This window comes from Vespa velutina, chromosome 4 (assembly GCF_912470025.1).
Source record: "Vespa velutina chromosome 4, iVesVel2.1, whole genome shotgun sequence".
Taxonomy (NCBI): domain Eukaryota; kingdom Metazoa; phylum Arthropoda; class Insecta; order Hymenoptera; family Vespidae; genus Vespa; species Vespa velutina.
The window spans coordinates 6,285,690-6,313,250 of record NC_062191.1 but is presented as its reverse complement, the minus strand read 5'-3'; the positions used below and the strand labels follow the sequence as shown (position 1 = coordinate 6,313,250).

The 27,561-nt window shown below is 32.9% G+C and overlaps 3 protein-coding genes across 4 annotated transcripts; 2 read left to right on the top strand and 1 right to left on the bottom strand.

The window, feature by feature from the left end:
* The first annotated feature begins 23 nt into the window (after window positions 1-23).
* Window positions 24-11,020, top strand: LOC124948825 (oxysterol-binding protein 1). Of its 2 annotated transcripts, XM_047493039.1 has the most exons (11): window positions 24-280; window positions 2,292-2,357; window positions 3,857-4,062; window positions 4,291-4,544; window positions 4,937-5,129; window positions 6,944-7,239; window positions 7,305-7,543; window positions 7,654-7,930; window positions 8,008-8,387; window positions 8,482-8,702; window positions 8,779-11,020. In XM_047493039.1, exons 1-11 carry the CDS (start codon window positions 153-155, stop codon window positions 8,919-8,921), a joined length of 2,403 nt encoding a protein of 800 aa, XP_047348995.1. In that variant the 5' UTR covers window positions 24-152; the 3' UTR covers window positions 8,922-11,020. The 2 variants fall into 2 exon arrangements, with proteins under 2 accessions (XP_047348995.1, XP_047348996.1); XM_047493040.1 differs by lacking the exon at window positions 2,292-2,357.
* A 761-nt stretch (window positions 11,021-11,781) lies between these two features.
* On the top strand, window positions 11,782-25,166 carry LOC124948831 (14-3-3 protein epsilon). The gene is made up of 4 exons (XM_047493046.1): window positions 11,782-11,999; window positions 18,059-18,365; window positions 18,998-19,341; window positions 19,980-25,166. The coding sequence occupies exons 1-4, from the start codon at window positions 11,936-11,938 to the stop codon at window positions 20,033-20,035; spliced, it is 771 nt and encodes a 256-aa protein (XP_047349002.1). The 5' UTR covers window positions 11,782-11,935; the 3' UTR covers window positions 20,036-25,166.
* A 206-nt stretch (window positions 25,167-25,372) lies between these two features.
* LOC124948829 (malate dehydrogenase, mitochondrial) lies at window positions 25,373-27,368 on the bottom strand. Its single transcript, XM_047493043.1, has 5 exons — window positions 27,112-27,368; window positions 26,472-26,687; window positions 26,107-26,379; window positions 25,713-26,042; window positions 25,373-25,641 (listed from the first exon to the last, which is right to left on the bottom strand). The coding sequence occupies exons 1-5, from the start codon at window positions 27,184-27,186 to the stop codon at window positions 25,513-25,515; spliced, it is 1,023 nt and encodes a 340-aa protein (XP_047348999.1). The 5' UTR covers window positions 27,187-27,368; the 3' UTR covers window positions 25,373-25,512.
* Between the last annotated feature and the right edge of the window lie 193 nt (window positions 27,369-27,561).

The window sequence follows — 27,561 nt, the reverse complement described above, 5'->3', positions numbered from 1 at the left end:
TAAATACGAAATTTCAATCTCAGACCGCAGAATTTCTGTGGGCACGAAGGATATCAAAATGGTGGCTGTACAAGACGGGTGATGTGTATGCAGATATTGGAGCGCATTGTAATTTCAGGAGAAACGCGTGTAAGCACGCAACATATTAGAAAATGGGTGATTCAAAGGCTCAACATGGAACACAGGAAATGAAAGGATGGCTTTTTAAGTGGACCAATTACTTGAAAGGTTATCAGAGAAGATGGTTTGTCCTGTCAAACGGCCTTCTGTCATATTACAGGTAGTCCGTAGTGAAATCACTGTTTCCTTTACTAATCTGTTTTTCCTAGCTCGTATGATTAAATAACGAGGAATTTGTACAACTACTCATGCTGATTGTTGTCTGATGAAGTTTTTTCTGTAGGATAGAAAGTAACTTTGACAAAAAGCAGAGCTTTTCCTTCTACAGTGTTAGGTTATGACCCTATTGATCATATTGATGATTTAGAAATAAACCTACTTTGCATATAACTCATTATATAGTATCATTGGATACTAGTCCATTGTTCCAATGAACATAAGGAAAGTTTTGATGACATTGTAAGTGTTGCTTCAAATAAAATAGTATTACATATATTCTATGTATGTTACATTATGGATCATTAAAATATCCATGAAGTTTACAAATTATCATGAACAGACATATAAAAAGAACTTATTAAAAATGTAACTATAATAAGAAACATAGTAATGAAGGATCTGAAAACACAGTTGTATATACAAAATGTCGGTGTGATCTTGACACATTGATTGATTTATGAAAACTTTCCTTTGTGGCAGATAAATTAATGTAATTATTATTTTTTTTTGATAATTTTGCAGTAGATCCATTTGATTTTTAAGCATTGGTTTTACACAATTTGCTTATTTAATTTATTACATTACAATTTTTTTATGCATACTTAATAACACTAGAACTTAAATATCAGGTAATTTGTTCTTTTCTTGTTTTTCTTTTTTTATTATGTTATATAATATTTGTAATATTTGATAAAATACTGATCTTTTATTAAGTAGTATTATAATGTAAATGCTAGATATTTTATGTTAAGAAATATGTATTGGAACAGCTCTGCATTTTATATATTATGATAGATAAACATGCCTGCAATTTTCTTTTTTTTTTTTTTCTTTTTTTTTTTTTTTTTTTTTTTTTTTTGTTGAAATATGAATAGCATAAATGATAAAAGTAATTGTTTTAAAATTGGCATTATATAAAACAATGCATGACTGTAAGAAACCTACGCAGATATAACTGTACATTTGACATGATGGTTTATCCAAGTAAATTTAAAACCAAAATCGCAGCATTTATATCCCAATTTTCTTGTTCATAAATAATATCTAAAGCATGCACATATGGGAATACATACTAAAATTCTACAATATGTAGTATAAATAAAATAATGTAAAATTATTAAATTCTTAAATTTGTATAAAATCTGAACAGAAATATTAACAAGTCCTGATAAAGGAGAAAGATGTAAATATGATATGTGATATATAACATGCCCAGGAGAAAGTTATATGTGCTGACCAATCTAAACATCCTCGTGCTTAGATAATGAGAATTGTCTCGCCTGCTTATATTTGGATACGCGCATCAGATGAATTTTATTGTATATTTGCCTCTTTTTTTAGTTGATTTTATAAGATGGCATATTAAATTATTCAATGCTTTTTTACAGTTTCCACGCGAGATTGTTAATATAAATTTGTTTATAAGAATATTTAATATAGAAAATAAACTTGTTTTATTTAATATCTGAACTGAAAAATATCGCCGAATGCATTCTTGATATGCATATGTAAAATAAGAATGATAATAACACACAACAGCTATCGTCTATTGATGTTTATGTCGTCTATGAAGTTGGCGATCTCGTGTTTTACAATGAACTTTGCACTGCATTTTTAGGACTTTCAATATTTTCCCGCTTGGCACAGTTATGTGATTTGAGTTTGCAATATCTTTTCAAATAATAATGCAATACTCTGTCTTCACTTCGTTTTTAAACACAAAATTGGGAAGCCTATTTCACACAGATCATGTTCACGCAATGATCACTAGAATTTCTATTATCGCGTTTTCAAAAGTTAAACTTGTGTCGCTTAGGATCCTTCGTTTCTTAATTAAAAAATTACAATCACGAAATACCAATTACGGTAGAAGGAAATTACGAAACGTAAATTTCGCTTCTGACAATTTTACACAATGTGAACGGGGTCTATTTGTTTTATGGATTGTTTAGGGCTGAACCAACAGGGGGGCCAAAGATATCAACGCGACGCAAGCGGAGAGCTGGCAGAGCCTCCGAGTAAGTAAATTATCGAAACGTCGAAATATCCTGACTTTCATTCAAACGAATTGTAATTAAGGAGACAAAAGAAATGTTAGTTTCATTTCATTCTAAAAAATTCCTCGCATTCCATTCTGCTACATGTTAATGCGGTCGCCAGCATTCCTAATAATTTCACCTGCTTCCTTTTTTTCTTGACTTGTAATTGATGTTTTATAACTGATAAATTGTTATACATGTAATATTACACCAGTAAAAATATCATAATACCCATATACCTAAACACATTTCAATATCTACATACGTAATTTACATATTTATTCACATAAACTACATATATGTATACGCACATATATTTTGTATAAAAATTTTTAAGCGTTCGTCACCCGAAGACCTACACATTTATGCGTTTCCTTGGTGGCGTATGCGTGTATGTACGTACGTGCATAATTGTGTGCGCAATTTAAAAAATGCTTCTGTTGATTATTATAATAAATTAAATTTTAATCTTATTTGCTGTATCTTATAAATTTAGTAATAATTGCGTCGAATTCAGGGGGGGAGGAGTTATTAGTAGAATTGTTTTAAATTTAGAAGATTTATTTTTGAGATCTAACGATCTACATAAAGTTATTGGACAGCCTACTGGTCAGTGCCTTCCCTATTTATCGTTATACTTATATTTTTATATTATTTTTATAATACTCTTACAAAATAATTCAAGTTCGTATATACCTGGGCATTATTTTGAATTAAATTAAATAAGAAAAAGTGTATTATACTTTTTCAAAAAACTAAGTAACAAAATAAAACAATAGTATAATTTATATTGTACAAATGAGTATTGTAAAAAATCTACACTATAATATTATGATATACGATATTTTTGAAATAATATTCATCATGTTATTCCAAGCGATATCGGCAAGATAAGAAAATTTAAAAAAAATTTTTATCTTTAATTACCAGATCCGCTTCCATTAACTATTGTGGACGATATGCAGCAATTTATATTTTTTACACGTCAGCATGATCTGTTCCTTTTCCATATAAAGTCGTATAAGTCTTACGTGATGAATTAACTCGATTGATTTAAAGTGCATGAAACGATGATTGAACGGATTTATTTACCCTCCCGTAATACATGACCTTCGTCTCGGCGTTGCTTATATTATTTTTAATATAAAATATGGGATTTTTCTTTTTCGTAAGCGTAGACAAATAGAAATGGTATTGTTAGGAAGAATTTGGTTGTGGGTTTGCTTTTTTAAAAGTATCAATTATATGCTAATTCATATATACGCGTCTCCTATATCCACTGCGCCATAGTGTCACAGATTAATGCAGACAAATCGACATTAGTTTTAATGGGACGAGGTTGAGTTTTAGCTTGGATAAACCTTGAATATACCGCAAAACGAATTGCAAACTCACGTCTGTCTTTTTCTGTGTCATTCGGTTTTCTAACAATTAAAGAATCTGTTCAAGGGACTGTCGCATTTTTATTCTTTGTTTAGAAATCCGGCGGAGATGTCTCATACATGCCGGGGCACGATATCCATGCATGGGGCCTTAATACACACCGTAGATGCTTGCACTTTTGTTGTAAGCAATGGCGGTACACAAACTTTTCACATAAAAGCAGCGACGGAAGTAGAGCGTCAACAATGGGTCACGGCCCTCGAGTTGGCGAAGGCCAAGGCTATCCAAGCAGTAGAATCTGGTCTGTATGATTCCACTGTAAAATTCATCCTATGTTCAATCTCATTTCATGAGGAATACATCATCTTAGTAAGATATTCATTTCTATAGAATTTTGTTGCGATTGAAACCATTCCTAATTTTCCCTAATTTTCCCTAATTTTCAAGCCTTTTTATATAACTTTTTTTGTTTTTGATAGACGAAATAAGAAAACCTCTACATCCATTTTTAATAAATATTTATTTGTAGACGAGGAAGAAGAAGAGTATCAAGATAACGACAATCAAAAGACAGAACAGGGGACTGCTGTCAAAGATTTGAATCAACGTTTGGAAGATCTACAGACTTGTAATGATTTAATCGCCAAAAGAGGATCTGTCCTTCAACGAACTTTGAATGAATTGGAAACATTAGAACCATTATATCCTGATCTAATAACCAAAATTAAAGCTGTGAATGAGAAAGCTACTATCTTCCGTATTGCTGTTAATGCTATGATTAACGTAAGTTCAGTTTAATTAATTCAATTAACTTTTAATCAATCTATCCGTTTTTTTTTCTATAATTTTGAAATAAAGTTGACTTTATTAATTATTAAGAGTTTTAAAGAAATACTAACTCAACGAACATCAACAGGATATAATATTACGTAGGTATGCAATTAAATAAAAGATGAAATAGTTAATGGTATTCCTTTATAGCTTAAATGGAAACTTTGCATTATTGCAAATACATAATAATATTATATTTCCATACCAATATTGTTTATTGATTATATATACGTAATTTAAGATATAATTGAAATTATCTTCTGTATGTGATGTGTATATAAACTACTTTATGTTACATATCATAGCCCTGTATTTTTAGAAAGTAGGGTGAATTATGATTTCAGGCAAGCAATGAATATTTACAATTAGCTCAGCAACAGGAACCAAAATGGAAGAAAATGTTACAACATGAACGCGATCAAAAGGCGCGCATAGAGAGAATGGTTGAACAGTTAGCTAGACAGCATTCAAACCTGGAAGAAGCTGCACAACATGCGCTTCCCTCGGCGACACCAGCGGGAGGACACAGACCTTCCCGTAATTTCATATATTTTATTTTTTTTAATGTAATTAGTAGTGTTTTTGCTTTTATTTATAACCACATTGAACTTTATCATTTTCGATCGTGCCTACATTGCAATGTATTTAAATCTGACTTCATGCTTACTTTTTATTTTTGCATAACTTAATCATTTTTATTAATTCAGAAAGAAATGCTACAATTTTTTAACGATATAATCAATAGTCAATACTGGCCTGAATTTTAATCACATTAATTGTCAAAGAAAAAACGTGCGGGAACAAGTTATAAAGATTTTGATATATCAAAAAAATTATCGTGATGTTAATATTTCATAATGTAATAATTATGCAATGTTATTGTAAACAAAAGTCTAGCCTCACTAGGAATTTTTATTTTTATTTCAAAGTAAATTATCAGTAAGTTTTTATTAAGTTTATATTATAAAATCGCGTGTGCTTGTTTTCTAAAATTCCTACCCTTTACATTAATTGAAAGGTAATTCGAAATAAGATGGAGTGTATGTGTACTTACATTATGTCTAATGTGTGCTTTTTTATGCCCTTTAAAAGAGTTACTAATTCAAATTAGAAAATTTGATATTATATACATTTTTGTAAAATGTACATGCATCATTTTTTTATTTTTTTTTATTTTTTAAATCTTTCCTTTGGTGAAGGTTAATTTTTTGTTTCTTATCATTCACGATTTTTATTTTTTCTGAGATTTCGAATATTCGCGGTCTTTTGTATTGGAGTATAGATGGCAGTTCACTATGTTTGCTTTGCGCTGACGATTTTCTCGCATAGCGCAGGACTTTGCACGCAAAGATTTACATCTGTATGTGATTGATTGCTATCTAAAGTGATCATGTGGTTTATCTGTGTAAGTGTGTGAATGTATTACAAAGCGTTTAAATATGCTTTCATTTCTCTTAAATTTTGTGTTTAATTAGGCACAGATGGCCTTGTAAATTGATATTTTTATCATTTCCGTTAATAGAATTTTCGTTGAATCTATCGTAAAATTTGAAGTAAAGAAGTATTAAATCGGTAGTTTAATGTTCAGAATACATGATAGATGAAATCATAGATGATGTCAAAGCAATAATTGAAAGGCAAAGTGTGAACGTATATTTATATAGATAACGATTCATAGAAACGCAGCGTCGATGAAAATTTCAAAGATCCAAATTCTTGGTTTTGTGAACCAATCTCGTGACTTGTCATAACCTTGTCGCGTTATCTTTGTATAATATATAATTTTAAATAGGTTAGTAATAATTTAATGATATGCAAGTATTCATACCGATCAGTACATTACAAGTGCTCGCTTTTGTGTTTGGAAAGCATTAGTCAAAGTGTGCATTGTATTAAAATTTACTTCATTCGAAAGTAAATTAAATTACTTAAATCAGAATAGGTTGTGCCCATGAAAAGATATAAAAGTAATATTGATTTCGGTAATCTTTGTAATCGTATTCTGTCCGTTTAAATCATAATATTATTTTATACATCTTTCTAAAGTTCTTTGTTTGAAGTTTCATTGTGCTTTATGAAAAATATTGATTAATTAATGATGAATTAATACATTTCATTGTATGTATCTATATATATATATATATATATATATATATATATATATATAGATACAAACAATATATAATACATATCTTAATGAACATTTTAAAAATAGAATTTAGTTTATTTAAGTAAATTATATAGCTTTACTAATTACGATTTTATGTATATATATATTATATATATACTAATTATATATATAAATATATATTTATAACATATGCTTAAATGGTAAATACTTTTTCTTAAAGATTCTGCGATAACCACTTCTCCATCAGAAGACGAAGAAGATAATGCAGAGTTTTATGATGCTCAAGAGTCGGATACATTTACACTGACTATTCCAGGAGTAGCCTCAACTAATTCAATATCTCACCCAAGGGATCGTACTGATTCTCAAGGAAGTGATGATGGCTCTAGCTCTGAAGGTGATCCAACACCTTTGCCAGTTTCTGATTCTGCTGGAGCAGAGTCATTTCTTATTGTGACCGATTCTACAGTAGTACAACCTTCTTCTCCTATTACAAATACAGACGAGCTGGATAATGTAACTATTCAAAATAATATATGATTAAAATGTTTAAAATATATAAAATTTTTTTTAATATATAGACGGCTTGGCAAACCAACAATGGCGGCGGCAGTGGCACCGGGTTAGCAACTACACCTAATAGAAAAAGAAGAACTAGAGTACCTGATAAACCTAATTATCCTTTAAACCTATGGAGTATTATGAAAAATTGTATCGGTAAAGATTTATCAAAAATTCCTATGCCTGTTAATTTCTCAGAACCGCTTAGTATGCTTCAGAGGCTTACAGAAGATTATGAATATGCAGAGATTCTTGATAGGTACATCATGTATTTATTTAACTTTTTTTTTCTAAGCAGTAAATTATTCAGTTAAGTGTTCTAAAGATCTAATAATTATTAACAGTTGAAAATAATGTTCGTGTTTACAGAGCAGCAGAATGTACCGACAGCTACGAACAAATGGCCTATGTAGCTGCATTTACTATCTCTAGTTATTCTACAACTGCCAGTAGAACAGGCAAACCTTTTAATCCATTATTAGGTGAAACGTATGAATGCGATCGCACAGATGATCTCGGTTGGCGAGCGATTTCTGAACAAGTTTCGCATCATCCTCCGATGTTAGCTCAACATTGTGAAGGTAGGAAATGGCGTTGCTGGCAAGAGTTCACCATGGCTTCTAAATTTCGCGGAAAGTATCTTCAGGTAAATAGGTTTATTACATATCTGTTTTATTTTGCAAAGTTAAAGGATTCCTTTTTCTACATCTACATATTCTGCAGGTAATCCCTTTGGGTACTGCTCATTTAGAATTTAATGCAGAACGACAACATTATACATGGCGTAAAGTAACAACCACTGTACACAATATAATAGTTGGAAAATTATGGGTTGATCAAAGTGGTGATATGGATATTGTGAATCATAAAGACGGTATCAAGTGCCATCTAAAATATATACCATATTCATATTTTTCAAGAGATAATCAACGTAAAGTTAAAGGCGTTGTTATGAATTCAAATAAAGAGGTGAAATGGGTGGTTCAAGGTACGTGGGATTCAAAGATTGAAATTGCTCCTGTCATTAGTACATCGGGAGCTCCAGACAATCCTGTTTATAAAACAGGGCCATACATATTAGCTTGGAAACGACGTATGCCTCCGTAAGTATTAAAAAATGTAATCGTTTGTATCTATTGTATTAATAGATAATATTTTTTATATTAAACATCCATTTTTGTAATTTTATTATGACAGTGAGGATTGCGAAAGATATTACTCATTCACGGAACTGGCCTGTCAGCTTAACGAGCCAGAAGATGGCACAGCTCCTACAGATTCCCGATTAAGACCTGACCAGAGATTAATGGAAGATGGACAATGGGATGAAGCTAATGCAGAAAAACTTCGACTCGAAGAGAAACAGAGGGCTGCGCGGCGTTATCGTGAACATGAAGCAGAAAAAGCTACTGCACAAGGTATAAAGACATCATACAATTGTTTTCAAAAATTTAATGAATTAATATTATTTAATCCAGAGTATTTGTTTTATAGGTTTACCTTATGAAACTTGGGAACCGTTATGGTTTAAGAAACAGCAGGATCCATACACAGATAGTCTTTGCTACATGTATAGTGAACAATATTGGGAGTGTAAGAACAAAGGCGATTGGTCGAGATGTCCAAACATATTTTAGTCTGTAATATATCAGTTTACAATCTGACCGCCCATTTATAGTAAAGAAAAGTTTGGATCTTTTAACGTGAAGATAACTAGCAGTAGATATCACGGACGCGAAGAGTAATGTTCATAAATATGCTGAACGTGATATTGGGATTGTTATTGGGTGTGGTATAGTCTTTACTTCTTCCAATGAAGTGAACAAAAGTTGACGCTTGCGAATATGACATATATATCGTACGTTTTGTACTTTTGTGTCATGACCGTGCTGCTACCTGCCTTTCCTATTTTTTTCTTCCTCAGCTATGTCCTTCCTATTATCTCGCTAATTTGATCGGTCGTTGTAAAATTTTACGAAGCAATCGTCGTCCATATTGCGTGATTTTTTTAAAACGAGTTCTTCGAATCTCATTGCTGAAGTCTATTCGATGAGCAAGCATTTTTTAATCTTTAAAAATGTCACCAGTAAGAAACATCGTGATTATTTGTAAAACACTTACATATATTATTTTATTGTATAATTAGAATAGCAATTTTCCAGTAGTAAATTTACTAACGACTGTTCGTACCGTTCTCACAAAAAATTAACAATTTGGATTCATGTAATTCAGTATTAGCAATGCATCATAGAGACATTGAAATATCATGTGGGTTTCCTATTTTTATTAACTTTATTATATTTAAGCTTTCACAAAATTCTATCATATTATAGGAATGTAATTTCTTAATATATTTTATTACATATACATCGCGGAAAGTACTTATGCAGACTATGAAACGTATGTCATATGCTTCACGCGATGATGTGATATTTGCAAATGAATAAAAGAAAGAATTCAAATTGTGAAAGCGTTGCTGCATATATTTTAAGCGAGATGGTGCCCTCATTTGGCTCTATTGAAACCTCTACTAAAAAATAAAAATAATGAAGAAAAAAAAAATATATATATATATCAAGAAAAAGGAATCAAAAAGAAATGTTGCTTTTACATCTTTGCGTTCGTCTGACTGCCACGTTTCAAATCTTTACGCGGATAAATAAGGGGTGACATTAATAACCACTTCAATTCGTGTGATTTGAAGAAACGTTCCTGAATGTGCCACTAGAATCTGTGTTGTAGTCGTGGAAATGCTAAAATGGGCTTAACTCGGAAAATACATTGGGTGACTCGTGATAAGTTTAAACATATAAAAAACAGATTCGGTGGGCAAGCGAGTGAAACTTTGAAGCTTCCAAATTCACGATGCCCGCACGCCTAATGAACATTCTAAAATATTGAGAAGGCGTGTCATTGACTGAGCCGATACAAGCCCATTATGTCGAGGCAACGATTACGGATTTATAAACTGGAATCGAACCCAAGAAAGGAAGCATATTCAAAGAAGCGGTCTTAAGAGATTATAAGTTCCAAACAATTTGCAGAAAATAAGATATTAAACTATAAACACAACATTCGTCACTACTACGGATTCTTTCCAAACTATGATATAATAATAATAATAATAATAATAATAATAATAATAATAATAATAATAATAATAATAATAATATATATATATATATATAAATTATATATATATATATATATAAACATGTAAAATACTAAGTAAATATATATGTATTTCTTATATATATATAAAGAAAATTATCGCACGCACACATTCATACACAGGCATACGCGAGCGATTTATCCGCGTAAGTTGTGCATATGTATGTATGTATGTATGTCCGTATGTACATATAACAGTTAATAAAACTTATTATATATCCCTCTATATAAGAAGCATATCGGTTGTTTCGTTCTTAGTGTGTGATCGCCAAGCCGATTGTCAAACTACACGACTAACCCGCTTGCAGCCAATATTTAAAATTATTGTTATTTTAAGTCTGGCTGTATCATACTTTTAATAGTTAAAATAATATTCAGAGAAAAATGATATATCTGTATACATATAAATATAAATTAGTTATAAAATAAAGAATTTAAAAGAAGAAACAAATTAAAAACCTATGACGATAAGCCGAATAGAAAAAAAATGTTTGGATTATAATGCTTGTACATTAGCCAATCGTGTGGAACGACAAATACAAAATGCTTCGCTACAAAACAATAATTTTGTAGCATTTGGATTACACCTCGCATTTCCCATTTGTTTTCCTTAATCTTTAGGATATATGCAAATTTTTCAATTGAAAATTGTTTATTTAAAATGTTTCAGAAACAGATCATGACAACATGCCCTTTTCTCTAAATTCGATGAACCGTGTATTAACGATTGATTATATCTATACATGAATGTACATATATATCTATATAGACACAATGTACATACATTTGACTTTGATGTACGTCAATGAATTTTAGGAAGAATGACACGAATGCCATCTACTTCACGTTTCGAATTTCGCGGGGTTATAGTTATGAGCAATTCTGATATACAAGAAAAATGTTTTCAATGATTGGAGGAATAATTATATTGCATAGTAAATCAAACGCATATTTTAGTATATTTAAATAAATGCGTACAATAGTGAAATGTGAGACAAAATGCGAATACACGAGTGCCATCTATCGAGCATTCACGCATACATACTTCTCATAAAAAAGATTTATAATGATTATCGACAAAAAACATGGAGAATCAGAGAGCAGAAGAAGAAAAGAATGTCTCTATTAAAAATCAGGATTTAATCGAGAGGATCATCGTCGTAAGAAACGAATCAATGTAGAGAAAATTAGTTTTTTTTGCCTTTTGGACGATAGTTCATCCGCGAGCCTTGATGAGGGCGTTGCTAACAGTGACGTCACGCGTAATGATACACGGGCTTCAACATGCGCCATGCGACAGAGCGTCTTGCGGAGTCTGCGCGAGTTGGGAACTGCTTTCGATTGTTGGCGGGCGCCGCCATCTTGGTCAGTGAGCTTGCGAGTGGCTGTGCGAGGAGGTGTACGTATTTCGGTGAAACAAGCAATTCGTGAGATTTCCCTGAAAGCCCTTGACTACTCGTGAAATCCACACGCATCCAAGATGTCGGAACGGGAGGACAATGTTTACAAGGCGAAACTAGCCGAACAAGCCGAACGCTATGACGGTGAGTGGATATTTTTCTGGGTAAGGGAGCCGGCCTGGGTCAAAATGGAAATCGACAAAATCGGTAGGAGAGTGGGACTGCTCGGCTCTCCTACATTAAACCCGCCCATTCAACCGTTTACCTCTCATTCTCTTTCTCTCTAATTATGAATCTCCTCTTTTCCATAAATTCGATAAATGAAGTCGGAACGAGATTTCCGAGGAAACATATAATCGCTATGAACCTCGCGAGATCTGTCAAAAGTCGCGGAAGAAACGTCAAGCGTGAGACGTTGCCCGGTTCATAAAAAAGAAGCCGGCGAGCTATGAAATTTTTTTTTTCTTTCGATGGCTCATGTCATTTCTCATTCTTGACGATAGCGGGGAAGCTTGTTCAGGAATATCGACGATCCTGCGGCTCTCCCTTTTTCTCCTCCCCCTTCTCTCTCTTTCTCCTCTCTCTTTTTCGCTCTCTCTCTATTCTTCTTTACCTTTCTCTACTTCTTTCTTTCTTTCCTTCCTTCTCTCTCTTTCTCTCACACACGCTCGTTTGCTCGCTCGCTCGCTCGCTCGTTCGTTCGTTCGCTCGCTCGCTCGCTCGCGACGTCGTCAGCGCTGGAGCAACGGCGAGGTAGCGTTGCTAGGCGTACTGTGTTCGGCACTTTGAGGGGCCTCATCGTCCAGATAACCAGACAAGTCGGTCCTTCACCGTACAGCGTGACGCATAGATCGACAACGGAGAAGTTAAGATTCGCTTTAAAAAGCCGCGATGCCGGCTTTTACTACGACGGACACACGTAGTAACGCGTGTACCGCTCGTGGCATTTGGCCTTGAAGAACACAGAGAAATCGTACAACCAATCGACGGGACCGGCTCGACCTTCGGCCTTCTCTTCTGTGCTCTCTCTTTCGCTTTCTCTCTCTCTCTCTCTCTCTCTCTCTCTCTCTCTCTCTCTCTCTCTCTCTCTCTCTCTCTCTCTCTCTCTCTCTCTCTCTCTCTCTCTCCCTTTTTTACCTACCTACCTACCTATCCAGAAATTCTCCTGCTTTCCTTTTCGGCGACCCTTTGCCTTTTTCCTCGCACAGTTGCTCTTCTCTCTGCTATCTTCGTCCTCTTAAAATATTTGAAAATGGCGTAGGTGTCTTTCTCTAAGTAAGGGCGGAGGAGAAGGAGAAGAAATAACTTCGTTTCTCGTTACTAGTCGTGCTTGATACTTTTACTTCCATTCACGACGTACGACATATGTCCTATGCTATGTATGCTATTGTGAATGTACGCGTTTATAATATTGGTGACTATATACATATATCTATGCATATGCACTATATACTATATATATTTAGTTCAGTTCATGGATATATATATATATATATATATATATATATAAAATCCAGTATACACCTATATACATATTATTCGCACGAATACTGGACTTGGAGCTTGATAGAAAGTTCAAAGGAAAGTTCTGCTAAGTACGTTAGCGCCGTACTTTCTTCATCTTTTCCATGAGCGAACGCGTTTATGTATGTAAAGGTTCCTTGGTAGAAACGTCGTAGGAATGGCAAGCGCGAGTCAAACGCCTCCTGCTTAGTCACTCATCGATCGTGCGTGGAATGGGATAGGTTAGGATGGTAGGAGGAAGGGCGGGAGGGAGGGGAATTGCTGCTGCTAATGATCCTAAGGGGGCTAATGTTTCTCGCGTGATATCTATATATCGACAAGTAGAATGAGAAGAATGATAGATGGTAAAGAGTAACGAGAGATAAAAATACAAAAAAAAGGAGAAAAAAAGAGAAAGAAAATATCTAAGTAAAAAAGGTCGCACATTCTGATATTCTGCATTGGATAAATATCATTCATTCGTCATTGGTTGATTGGCTCTCTTGCCAATGTATGAACCTAAGATATATCGTAGAAATAAAATTTGTGATATTGACCTGTCTCTGGGTGTTATGCTTGTAAAGAATAACATGAAGAGAGGAGATGAAACGAAACGTTCAAAAGAGAGGAGACGAAGGAATCGAAGGAGCCCGACATATGATACTTTTTCTTTATCTTTTCCTTTCGGGCGAGGAAAAAGGAAAGAGAGAGAAGGGTAAATCCGAGGGTTGCAGGAGTGAGAGAGAAAGGAGAGAAAAAAAAGAGAATGGGTGAGAGAACTGTTAGAGCGGAGCTAAAGTTGAGGGGTAGTCACGAGCGTCGAGCGAAAGAGGCAGAGGGCGACCACGGCCGAAGGAAAGTATTGATCTGCTGCGCCCGCTACCTTACGTTTCCGTATATCTCGGCCGGTATACTTCGTTCCTCGTAATTCCGTCGCTAACGATTCCGATATACTTTTTCGTGAATTTCTTCTCTTTTTTACCTTTACCTTTTATATATATATATATAATATTATATATATATATATATATATATATATGTAATTACACTGTTTCTTTTTTTTTCTTGAGAATGATTTTATAATATTCGATTTACATACATATATAGCTTGAAAAGATTTATTAAATAAATTCTCGTCTTAAATATTATTTCAAATGTATTTATCTTTATCGTCTGATATATCGTACCATTTCGAATCTATCATGCCAAAGATGAGACAGAAAGGGAGAGGGAGAGAGAGAGAAATTTTTTCTTATAACTCCTTTAAAATTGAAATAATCTGAAAATAATTGAAAATATACGAACGGGAGGAGATGCTATCTATCGAGGATAACATCGAATTTGGTTCGATAATACCTGATAAAGGTAACGCGTAATACATAACGTGTGATTCTTTAAGACATATATCATTTACATTCGATTTTCAATTTTCGAAAGGATTGAATGATATAACAAAAGATAAAGACGACGTATTACATTTTTTTAGAAGGTTATCACGACAAGAAAATTGTATTAAAACACTTCGAGAAAGATCGGACATCGTTGAAACTGTAAACTCGTTATTACTTTTAAAATATGTATCTTATCGTGGTTTTATTTATTACTTTCTTTTTTCTTTTTGAATTTTTCTCTGTTCCTTTCTTTCATTTTTTTCTTTTTTTTTTTTTTTTTTTTTTTTTTTATGCTGCTCGTTCTCGTTAAAACGTTATAAAACGGAGAACATTACGTCAAACGAATGGTATGGAAATTTGAGATACTATTTACGATTCACGGTCAATACTCGTGTGTACCATTCGACATTTTAATTTTCTTTTACATCGTTATTATTATTAAAAAATACACAAAATTCTTTTATAGCCATTGATATCGAACGCGGATGTCCAATTTATTTTTATATTCGGAATATATTTAATTGTCGGAAAGTTTATTGATTTTTCGTAATAAAATAAAATAAAATACGAATTAAATATACAAATAAAATTTCGTACGAGTTTAAAGAAGTTGTAACTTATTATTGATCGACAATGATAACGCCTTTTCATGATTTTTATTCTCGTTCTCTAAGTTCATTAATCATTTATGAGTATGATAAAAGGGGAAAAAAAAGAGGAAAAAAAAAAAAGGAAAAAGGAAGAGAAAGAAAAATGTTGCTTGGGGATTCTACGATCAAAACCTTTTTAATATAACGATGAAGCAAGGAAAAAGAAGAGGATGAAGAAGAAGAAGAAGAAGAAAGAAGGCGCGTCCTGTGGCAGCAAGGCGCCGCCATAGGTAATGTGTTGCTTTTTCTACCGAGCTATCGATCCTTGGAGGGAGAGCTGCGCCGAATTTCGACTGTGGTGGTCGCGCGTAAGCGTCAGAAACTCCTCTCGTACGAGCCCGAGCGTGTGCGGCCATTGCCAGCTTCCATCATAGCACCAATCAAAATGTTTCTTTCTCTTGGATTGTCGTTCTTTATTCTTCTTTTTTTTTTCTTTTCTTTTTTCTTTCTCCTCACTTCCCACTTAACACCGATTGATGGATAAGAGGGAGGGGGGAGAGAGAGAGAGAGAGAGAACAATTTTTCCTTGTTTCCTTCCAATTGAAAAAAAGAATCGTGCATCCCCCCCACCCCCCGATTATTCTTGCTTTTTTTTACTCTTTGATAAACGTAATTGAGATTTCAAAGCACGTTATATTCGAGGATTCTTCTTTTTTTTTTTTTTTCTTTTTTTTTTTTTTAATTGAGATTCTCTCCATTAAAAACAGAAAAAAGCATGAATTTTATTGTGTATATAAAGTTGTTCAAATAAAAATGTTACAAATTTTTTTTTTTTTTTTTTTTTACAAACTTCTCGAATATACGTAAAAATACAGTTTACATAAAATTCTTAGATTCTTTTATTACTCTCTGATTTACCCTATATACAGAATGAATCACTTGTTTCACGTCATTATCTCGCTCTCAAGCAAAAAAGAAACACTAAGAACGGTTGCACACTTATACAATACTCATTTAGTAGTATACCTTCATTGTTATATATTCTCTAATCCATTGAAACATTGACTTCCAACAAGTGACTCACTCTGTGTTTTACTCAATTCTGTTGTATTATCAATGAAAGGGACGTTGGAAGAAAGTACAGGTGTATTAAAGATAATGGTTATCTAGAAAAATACGTGTGCATTAGATTGGTAAGCGTTGGTAAACGATCATAGATCACTATTCTAACATACATATATATACATATATATGTAAGAATTTTATAGATTTAACAGGCTTAATTCCATAAATTAACGATTAAAGCTTCGAACAAATATGTAGTAATTTAGATCAGGAATTTATTTCAATAGGCATATACTACTTTTAATTAGAAAAAAGGTCAATAATCTTTTAATGGAGCTGCTAGGCAAAGCAAAAAAAAGAAATTGCAATGCATATTAATACATTTGCAATTCGTATTTGGTATATTACAAGTATAATAAAAAACCTTCTAAAGTTAACAAGATTGATTATTTCAATAATGTATATATATATATATATACACGTGAGCGTATATTTGCATCTTCTTTCCGTATGTCATACCGTGATATGAGTATGATTCGAAAAGTCCTTTGAACGTCATAATATATACAGCTCATTTTGTTTCTTTTTGTATAATTTATAATTTGAATTCTTTATCATTACCATTACGACTCGATATTGCTAAAATTGTTAAATAATTAATGTTGTTAAGGTGACGTATTTCTGAACGATATTATACGTAACAAAAGGCATTCTCTTGAGACGATAAGTGTGAAAATATGATGGCAGAGTTTGATCGCTTTGTAACATTCTTTTTATTTATTAATTTAATAAACCATGCGATCATTTGTTTGCTTGAAATCTTAATTTAGAATGTAAAGTAAAAATCCTTGTTCATATGATACGTGAATATAAGAGGAAATTTGAAAAAAGTCGTTTATGTAAGGCTACGATAAATAAAAGTATCTAAGTATATCGTTCGCGCATGATCAGTGATATAATACCTGAATAGCGAGAGCACCTTTACGAAGTTCAAGGGTCAGCGGGTTAATATATGTCAGCGTACCTTTCCTATGCGATAACTTTTCTCATACGGAATTGAGCTGTGCTAAAAGTTAAATAAAGTATACGAAAATTTCTGATATTGTTTTCGATTCTTCCATCTGAGCTTATTCGATCGTAGGGAAGAATTGAATATTGAGAGTTACAGGAACGTTCTCGAATTGCATGAAAAGGACGTGAGGACGACAAGAAACTACTTTGATTGAAGTTACATAGGCGGAAGCAGATTTATGACCTTGAATAAAGTCGGAGAACCGTTTAAAACGCAAATTATCCGAATCCTTCGGTACAATCTTTCCTCGGAACGAGGTCAATTATGATCCATCAAGAAGATTGTTAATTTTATATTAACGATAATTATTATATAAAATATTATAGCGAACGATGTTGCCTATTAGAATAGCAATGTATGTAGATAGGCATAAAAAGATTCAATATCTTAAATTATAGGTTTATTATGAATATTTGCTTTTTGTTTCTTTTTTTATTCTTTTTTCCTTTCTTTTTTTTTTTTCTTTTTTTTTTCCAAAAAAAAAACGAGTACGAGAAGATAAATTATAATGACGACAGCATGTTGTCTTCAAAGTTAACGGTATCATCGTTGACGACAATGTTTGCCGGTCGTATTTTGCAGAAATGGTTGAAGCGATGAAGAAGGTGGCCTCGCTGGACGTAGAACTCACCGTTGAGGAAAGGAATCTACTATCCGTCGCGTATAAAAATGTGATCGGTGCGAGGAGGGCATCATGGAGAATAATATCGAGTATCGAACAGAAGGAGGAGAACAAAGGTGCCGAGGGTAAGCTGGAGATGATCCGTCAGTACCGATCTCAAGTGGAGAAAGAGCTCAAGGATATTTGTGCTGATATACTGGGTGTCTTGGACAAACATTTGATACCATGTGCTTCGACCGGAGAGTCGAAAGTATTTTATTACAAAATGTAAGAAAATGCATTATACAATTATGCAGGATGTGTCACGTGATTTTCGTTGATATTGCAGTATTGATAATAATCATCTTATAATAATATCAGTTAATAATAATTAGCTATGACGAATGCTCTATTCTTTAAAATGTTCGGATTTTTTTTTTTTTTTTCTTTTTTTTTTATCGACGGCCTAACCTAACAGATCGTCGATCAACTCATAATAAGTCACGTGACCTACCTAATACGTTCCGTTTATTCCGTACACGATCTGTCAAATGACTTATTACAAGTGTGCATTTGCACCTGTATTTTCAGTAATAAAATCAACAAATCGTCGATTTAATAAAGACAAATCTAGATAAAATATTGACAATACATATATATTTCGATAAAACGATTTTTCGAAACATACCAGATAATTACTGTTTTTATTTTCTCTTTATTTTTTTCTTTCTTTTTCTTTTTTTTTTTTCTTTTTTCTTTTTTTTTTTTTTTTTTTTTTTTTTGATATCTCTATTAATTAGCAAGATATACGACGCGTAACGAATCACGTGACGCATACTGTACATCGATCTTCTTTAATTCCTCACATTATACCATCGACGGTACTTTCTAACCGAAAGATATTTTTTCGTTCCGCACAGGAAGGGAGATTATCATCGTTACCTGGCCGAATTTGCAATTGGCAACGACAGGAAGGAGGCTGCAGAGAACTCTCTAGTAGCGTACAAAGCAGCAAGCGACATTGCAATGACCGAACTACCACCGACTCATCCTATTCGTTTGGGATTAGCGCTTAATTTCTCCGTCTTCTATTACGAGATTTTGAACAGTCCTGATAGGGCGTGTCGCTTAGCGAAGGCTGCCTTTGATGACGCGATCGCAGAATTGGATACTCTGTCTGAGGAGAGCTATAAAGATTCCACCTTAATTATGCAGCTCCTTAGGGACAACCTCACGCTTTGGACGTCGGATATGCAAGGGGATGGTTAGTATATTTCAGATAATGATCGATTTAAGGATTATCTATTAACTCGTTTAATGCCCTGGGGTTCACCGATAATTTTTAATTACACCATGGGATTCACCTGCAACTATTAATGACATCATGGGATTCACCTGTAATTGTTAATAACACCATGGGGTTCATTGTAACCGACAATGTTATAAGGAAAGTAATAAGAACGATTATACAATATTTCGACGCCATGAGCAAGTTATATGAAATTATCCCGCCATTCAACGCATTAAAAAAAAAAAAAAACCGCGTTTCGTGCCATTTCGAAAGTTTTCGAGAATTTTCGTTTGAAAAAAAAAAAAAGAAAAAATATATATATATATAAATGACTATATATCATCGTTGAAAATATTCAAAAGGAGCGTCATCTAGATCTCGTGTCTTTTATCTTTTTAGATATCTAATACAAATGTATAAAAAGTTTGTTGACCTTTTTAGGATAATAAACAAATAATTCACAGTCCAATAAAAGACCATTGTGAGATCTGCGCGGTACTAAGCGTGTTAAAATTAATCGTATTTCTTTGATTTATAAAATAAATCATTTTTAAAGTTTAAGTTTTCGCGAGTAAAACATATCGCTAATCTTTCTTATCTCTCGTTTGCAGGAGAAGGAGAGCAAAAGGAGCAGCTGCAGGATGTAGAAGATCAGGACGTATCGTAACTCTAGCCTTAGTGAGTGATGTCTTGCGCATATAAAACTGAGACACATGAAAAAAAAGCAAAAAACTCTTAATAACTCGTAAGCAAAAAAAAAAACAATTCAAGCAGGTGACAGTTTGAAGTGGGAAGGGGAGATCTTTAGCGATCGCGTGACCTTAAGCACGCGCAACGTATGGTTACTCAAAAAGAAAATGAAAAAAATAATCGTATCATTCGATCCACACAAACACGTAAACACACACGGACTCTCACGTACATACATCCGTACATAAACATATACATATACACATACAGACGCGCGTACATACATCGAGTTACGGTGCACATCAGAATTGCTGAAGCTATAAAAAAGAAAAGAAAAAAAAGAGAGTAAAGACAGACACCTTTGGGTTTACCACCGAGACTGGAAAGCATGTTTGGAAGAAAAAAAAAAAAAGAGAGAAAAAAACAGGGAGAGAAAGGAAGAAGGGAAAGCATAGTAGGTGGGTGTGATTGCACGTGCGTGGGCGTGTGTATGTATGTTTGTATGTAAGTATGTATGCATGCATGCATGTGAGAAAGACAGAAAGAAAGAAAAAAAGGAAAGAGAGGGAGAGGAAAAGAAACATTGAGAAAAGTATACGGTTTTTATGAGATCCGTAGACGATCAAAATTAGCGTGATTTACGACGAAAAATATCGTTGACAAACGCGATTTCGGCAAAACAAATTGAGCTAATATAAATCATAATTAATTAAAGGTGATAAAAATGTTCAAATGAAAGTGCGTGCGCGTGTTGTTGTTGGTCCTGTACGGTCGTAACATGTACGGCTCGTTCTAGCAGTATTCATACAGCGAGCAAGCGCCTCAGGAGAAGAAGATAATGAAGAAGACGAAGAGGAAGATGATGATGAAGAAAAAGAAGAGGAAGAAAAGAGATAAAGATGGAAAAGATCCGTGTCCCCACAACTTCCATTGTGTATACCGTACGCATTTTACAATAGAAAACAAACAAACGTCAATCGAGCCTACGATGTGTGTTCGATTGTTCGTTCGTTCATTCGTATTACCCGGCCCCTAATCTCCTCCTCGTCCTTCTCCTCCTTCCCTGCTTTTTTACTGCGCGCATGATCGTCTCGCATGCCACGATAATAAAACGGTGTTACAACGTTTATACGCGTAAATCGAGCGTAAAACGATCAGTATATATATACATATATATATATATATGTATATATATATATATGTATGTATACATATATGTGTGTACGTGCGTCTGTATACATATGTATGTGTATGTATATGTATATACGAAGAATCCTCTAACACACAGAAAACCTTTCTCCTGAAGGAAGCAAGCAAGCAAGCGAGCGAGCGAGAAAGAAAGAGAGAGATAGAGATAAAGAGAAAGAGAGATCAATCGCGTCGTTCCTCCGTGAAACCGACGACGACGTCGACAACAATAAGAGGAAGGAAAAAGAGAAAAGAAAAAAAAAATAAGAAAATAATAATAATAATAATAAACGAGACCAAGAGTCAACGCATTCCGTGAATAGAAATTGATTTTACCGAAGCTTACGATTCCTTTTTTTCATCGCCGTCGAAGAGAAGAGCGCGCGTTTGTTAAAAGAAAGAATAGGAAAATCATGGAGAGAAAAAAAAAAGAAGTAAGAAAGGGAAGAAGAGAAAATAGGATAATCGTCATCAACAACAACAACGTAGCCCCTCCCAAGAGTGAATAAATAAATAACTAAATAAATAAATAAAATAGTCAATGCAATAAACACGCCCATTCAACCTGAATAACGGCTTCTTTCTCGAGAGCAAACATTACTATCTAATAATAAAATATTATAAATAATAATCTGCGAAAGAAATTAAGTATTATTATATCGAATTTTAATATCAGACTTTTCATTGTAACTGCCTCTTTTTTTTTTTACGCTTCTCCGAGACAGAAAAGAAGGAAAGAGAAGGGAAAAAGGAGAGAGATTGAGAGAGAAAGAGAGAGAGATGCTTGTGTGTAGGTATTATTTGGGTCAAGGAGAAGTGTCGGGAAAAGAAAATAAAAAAGAAAGGGGGGGGAAGAAAAAAGAAAGAAAGAATGGAGAAAAAACAAACCAAACCAACAAGAAAACGAAAACGAAACAGAAAAATATCAAGTTCTGCTGTAGAGGAGCCCTCCCCTATTTAGCGTTCTGTTTCACAGCAAAAAATAGCTGTTTAGCTAGTTTGTAATGTGGTTGTACATTTTCATACGCCCTTTGTGTAAACTATTATCGATTGCTGTGGTATATAAATAATAACAGAATAAACGACTCTGTACCCTACTTTCAAATCGTCCGCGAACGATTTCGCCTATGTATGTATATCCTCATCTCTTTTTATTTTTTTTTATTTTTTTTTTTTTTATTTTTTTTATTTTTTTTTTTTTTTTTTTTTTCAACCACCTCTCTCATCGGCGCATACTCGTGAAGGATAATCCTCCCTCTACCACCACCACCACCACTACCATCATCATTCATCGTAACCACCAACAGTCCCTTTAGTTCTAATCGACTCGACCGATGATGGATTTCATACCTCAGTTGGAAATATTTAATCTTAGATCGAAACAATTATTTCTTCTAATAAGACAGACTTACGTTGGATTCATCTGTGAAAATTATATCTTGCATATATTTGATCTCATGATGAATAAAAGAAAAAAAAAAAAAAGAAGAAGGAAAGAAAAAAAAGAAACGGACAGAAAGTAAGACGACTTTACGCGTGCTGCGAGAAAGCGAAACGAATAGTGTCAATGATCCTGAATGTGACCTAAATGTCCTAAATTACATATCACTTTGTGTTTCGGAATAATTCGATGCTCTTTCTGACTTAGATCACTTTCGTGATTATTGACTTAATTCGAAAATAAATGCAAATACTGAACGACGGCGATCAGTAATATTTATATTTAAATATTATAGTAATAGAGAATCGATAATTATATATGTATATATATATATATATATATATATATATATATATACAGCGTGTACTCTTTTTATCGATTTATGCGAATGAAATTCTTAAAAAAAATTCTAAGTTACAATTATAAAAATGAACATAACCTAAGTACGAAGAGATTCATCAACATAGTTTTTTTTTTTTTTTTTTTTTTAATATCGCTGATAATATTAATGATATTCGTCTGAATCGATTACAATAGGTAATATTGTATTTACATGATGCAAAGATTAATTAAGTAAAATGGAATTTGATAAAAGGGTAATGATCGACGACACCGTAAGTATGTATGTATGTATACGCGAAAAAATTTCCAACTTGTAATAGAGGCTATCAAAAGAGTGAACTTGATCCAACGCATATACTTTCTTCGATATCGTCAATATATCGGGGAGAAATTAAACAGTCGCGAGTAAAATTCACATATAAAAAAAACTTAATAATAATAATAATAATAATAATAATAATAATAATAATAATAATAATAATAATAATAATAATAGTAATATTGATAATAATAATAATCAAAAAATTTGTGAATGTATAAAAGATCGAGAAATAGTCTCATTTAATTACAAGATACGTTGGGTGCGTGCGTAATGTTACGCGATCACGATATCAAAGGCGTTTGATGATTAACTGTCGAGATTAATCTAGGAATATGCAGATGTGAAATTGCAACTATTAACTTTAATTATGACTATTAACTTGAACAATCGTTATGTTTTTCCTTCTTTGGTAATATTAGTTATCTTAAATATGTAAAAATGGCGGCAGTTGGTACCAATTCTTCCAGAATTCAGATTCTTTTTTTCAAGCAATCCCACTTGAAACGTTAAAAGATAATTATTATATATTGAGGTCATTACACGTTGAAGTTTTCTCTAATAACCCATTCCAATTTTTAAATGGGAATATATTAATTATTAATAACAAATAAATTATTCTATACTTTTTCTTTAAGCGACCGAAAAAAAAGTAAATATTGTTAATTCTAAAACGTATCCTCGAAGATCGTAAAAAGTACATTTTTGATATGATACATCTTCGATCTGAGGATAATAAGGCAGAAAATTTTGATATTAGTTTATTGTGAACGAGGATTTGTGGAAATTTTGTATCGAGTGAATTTTCTGATATCATTTATGAGGTTATGTACGCTCCATACATTAAGAGAACTTGTTTTTCTTTCTTTCTTCTTTTTTCTTTTTTTTTCTTTTTTTTTTTTTTTTTTTTTTTTAACATTTTCTGCACTCGTATGCGAATCATATCATGGTTCTCATATACGACATAAGTAGCGATAAATTATCTAAATTATCATTGAATTAATCGATAACGTTATTGATAATCAAGACTTTGTAAGTCTTATTTCAAGAAGATTGCGAATTATTTTTTTACTTACATATTATTTCTAAAAGCGTTTTCTTCGTCTTAAATTTTCATTTCTTTATTCACTCGTGATATTTTCGATTTATCATATTGGTCAGTCGATCTTATCTCGTCTATTCTAATCGATTTATGCTTCTACTATCCTTTCTCTCTTTCTCTCTCTCTCTCCCTCTCTCTCTATTTCTCTTACACATCTACACACATACACAGCACGCGACGGACCGTTCGAAGGATATGAGCTCTTAACTTATGTCACTGCAATATAAATCGTTAGATCGAAAACTTCGATCGATTCTTTTGTGTATCGAGTTAGCGTATACTCGATGGATCGTGATTAAAGATTAATCGTAACCCTTCCTACGAACGAGTACTGGCTTAAGTCTGAAGACTTTGACGCGTTTGTTGTGTTGTTTCGATTAATAATCTATTTCGGACCACGCGCGTTCTTACGCTCTGTATTGCAACAAGTACGGTTATACATGGGTCTAGTGCCCTTCTTTTTCTGTAAAAGTAAACATTTTAAAGCTACAAATAAACGGACTATAAACGTCTGCTCTTTGTTACACTTTATTGCTAATAAGTAGAAATGGAAAGGAATGAAAAACATTCATTCTAGTAAAATACCAAGCATAAAAGTAAATAAATATTACTATGAATACAACGAGAGAATTGTTTTTATTTAAAAGGCATAATTAAAATTTAAGATGTTTTATTTTTATTTACGTCTGTACAATATACTGAATAATTTTAGAATATTTCTTGTTTATTTATTTATCTTTTTTCTTTTTTTTTTATCTTTTTTATTTTATTTCTTAAATAGAATTATATATTTCTATTAAACTATTTTTTATTTCATATATTAAACATTCGATAATATTCGGTGGTTTAATCTATTTATCTATCGTGATAAATTTAGAGTGCAGAAACATATGTCTTGTTTCTATAGATTAAAATTCGCAAATTCGTGTAAGCTGGTTTTATTGGCACAAATCGTAACAAGTTATGTTTCATCGATATGTCATAACCAGCTATCAACAAGATGGCTACTTCTCCTGTTATTTGAAGAGTTGAGCTCTAAAGATACGTACAACCTGTATAGTTTCACTTCTTATTTACAAAATCTTCTCCCTTCTTGATATTCTTTTTTAACTCTGGAATAGCAGCCTCTAGTAATTTCTTTTCGTAAGCATTAAGGTCACCATATCCCATAACTTTTTCAACTCCACTTTTCTATGACATTAAGAGATTTTATTTTAGTAACAAATATATATTAAAAAAGAGAGTAAAGGAATTCTACTTACACCCAAGAGAACAGGAGATGAGAAATATTTAGTATTGCAGATATCAGACCTAACGTAAGAGCATTCAACTATTCCCTGTTGTCCTTTCAAAGCTTTGAGTAGTGAGAGAGTAAAACGAGCTCCAGCATATGCCATTGATAAAGTAGCCGAGCCAGTACCAGCTTTTGCTTTTACAACTTCTGTACCAGCCTCCTGAATTCTCTCTGAGAGTTTCTTTGTTTCGCTTTCAGAAAAAGAAACACTGGGTTTAGTTTGCGAAAGCAGAGGAATAATGGTAATGCCACTGTGTCCTCCAATTACTGGTACTACTACTTCTTGTGAATTTAGACCCTAAAGAAATGACATTTATCAATTTATTGCTTTTATTAATAATACGTGTTTAAACAATCTTTACCTTAGCTTCGCCAACGAATGCACTTGACCTGACAATATCGAGAGTAGTTACACCGAATACTCTCTTAGGGTCAAATACACCAGCTTTTTCTAATGTTTCGCAAGCAATAGGTACAGTACTGTTAACTGGATTAGAAATGATGGCAATTAATGCTTTTGGGCATACTTCTGCAGCTGCTGCAGCAAGATCACGTACAATAGAGGCATTTGTATTGAATAAATCATCCCTTGTCATTCCTGGTTTTCGAGGTACACCAGCAGGAATTACTACGATCTGGAATAATATTTATGATTAATTATAATTTTTTATCTGTATAATTTTAACAATAATATTTTTAATTTATTTATTTATTAGAATTTATATACCTCTACACCTTTTAGCGAATCTTTTAATTGGGTTGGACCCACATAACCCGTAACTTTTGAAGGTGTATCGATATGAGAGAGATCAGCAGCGACACCAGGTGTGTTAACTATATCGTATAAAGATAATTCGGTGACGAGAGGAGATTGTTTTAGCAGCAGTGCCAATGGTTGCCCAATTCCACCACTTGCTCCCATAACGGCGACCTTGACATCGCGCTGTGAATATGTATCAAAATTACAATGAATACATGAAATAATCATTTTATTCCACGATCTCTTTTCATAGTACATACTAGTTCACTTCATTTTTTTCAATATCCACTGTTTGAAAATATACAAATATGACACGAGTCTCGTCGTATTCTTTCTTTTTTGCTTGACTCACGGGATTGGGATTATTCATTGCTTTAATCACTGTATCCGAAATTTTGAAAATTAACAAATAGATGATATTCGATTGCGTAACAAATTTTTCTCACCATTTTTTTATATAAAAATATACGTAACATACGAAATAACGTTAATCGAGAAAGTAATATTTGTTGAGGTTAGATTCGTATAGAATCGTGTCTTTGTCTAAACCGTAAATCAGAAAATAGAAATTTAGAGGCGTTTTAATTATTTGCTTAAAAAAATTTACCCTGGTGCTCGTTGAAAATCTTTTTGCTCCTTGTTGAACAATATTTAGAGTTGGTTTTAAAAAACGGGGCAGCATTTTTGCTTGATTATTGATGAAATTTAAACGATTTTAACAAATGAACGATACTGATGATATAAATGATGTCGAATATTCAATAACCCTCGTCAAAGACACACTCGTGACCTTCGGGTAATGATTCCAACTCTCTTCAGCTCTACTTCCACAGCCTGGCAACGTGCAATAATCTTTGCAGCCAGAGCATAGTAAATCGGACGGACATGCGCATTACGTTCGTATGTAAAATGGCGGACTATAAGCGCCAATATACGAATTGATTGACATATGTCATAACTGTTCGAATTGAAATGTTTATTTTTTCGAATAAAACGTTATATTCACTCGTTTGTTTGTTATTTTTATCTTTTTCTTTTATTTCTTTGTCTTCGAATA

Coding starts and splice junctions, on each gene's coding strand:
- LOC124948825 (XM_047493039.1), top strand. CDS start 153: ATGGGTGATTCAAAGGCTCAACATGGAACACAGGAAATGAAAGGATGG. Junction 4,545..4,936: donor CTGTTAATGCTATGATTAAC/GTAAGTTCAGTT, acceptor TTATGATTTCAG/GCAAGCAATGAATATTTACA. Junction 8,388..8,481: donor TGGAAACGACGTATGCCTCC/GTAAGTATTAAA, acceptor TTATTATGACAG/TGAGGATTGCGAAAGATATT.
- LOC124948831 (XM_047493046.1), top strand. CDS start 11,936: ATGTCGGAACGGGAGGACAATGTTTACAAGGCGAAACTAGCCGAACAA. Junction 12,000..18,058: donor ACAAGCCGAACGCTATGACG/GTGAGTGGATAT, acceptor CGTATTTTGCAG/AAATGGTTGAAGCGATGAAG. Junction 19,342..19,979: donor GTCGGATATGCAAGGGGATG/GTTAGTATATTT, acceptor TCTCGTTTGCAG/GAGAAGGAGAGCAAAAGGAG.
- LOC124948829 (XM_047493043.1), bottom strand. CDS start 27,186: ATGCTGCCCCGTTTTTTAAAACCAACTCTAAATATTGTTCAACAAGGA. Junction 26,380..26,471: donor ATTCGCTAAAAGGTGTAGAG/GTATATAAATTC, acceptor ATATTATTCCAG/ATCGTAGTAATTCCTGCTGG. Junction 25,642..25,712: donor CATCTCCTGTTCTCTTGGGT/GTAAGTAGAATT, acceptor TTAATGTCATAG/AAAAGTGGAGTTGAAAAAGT.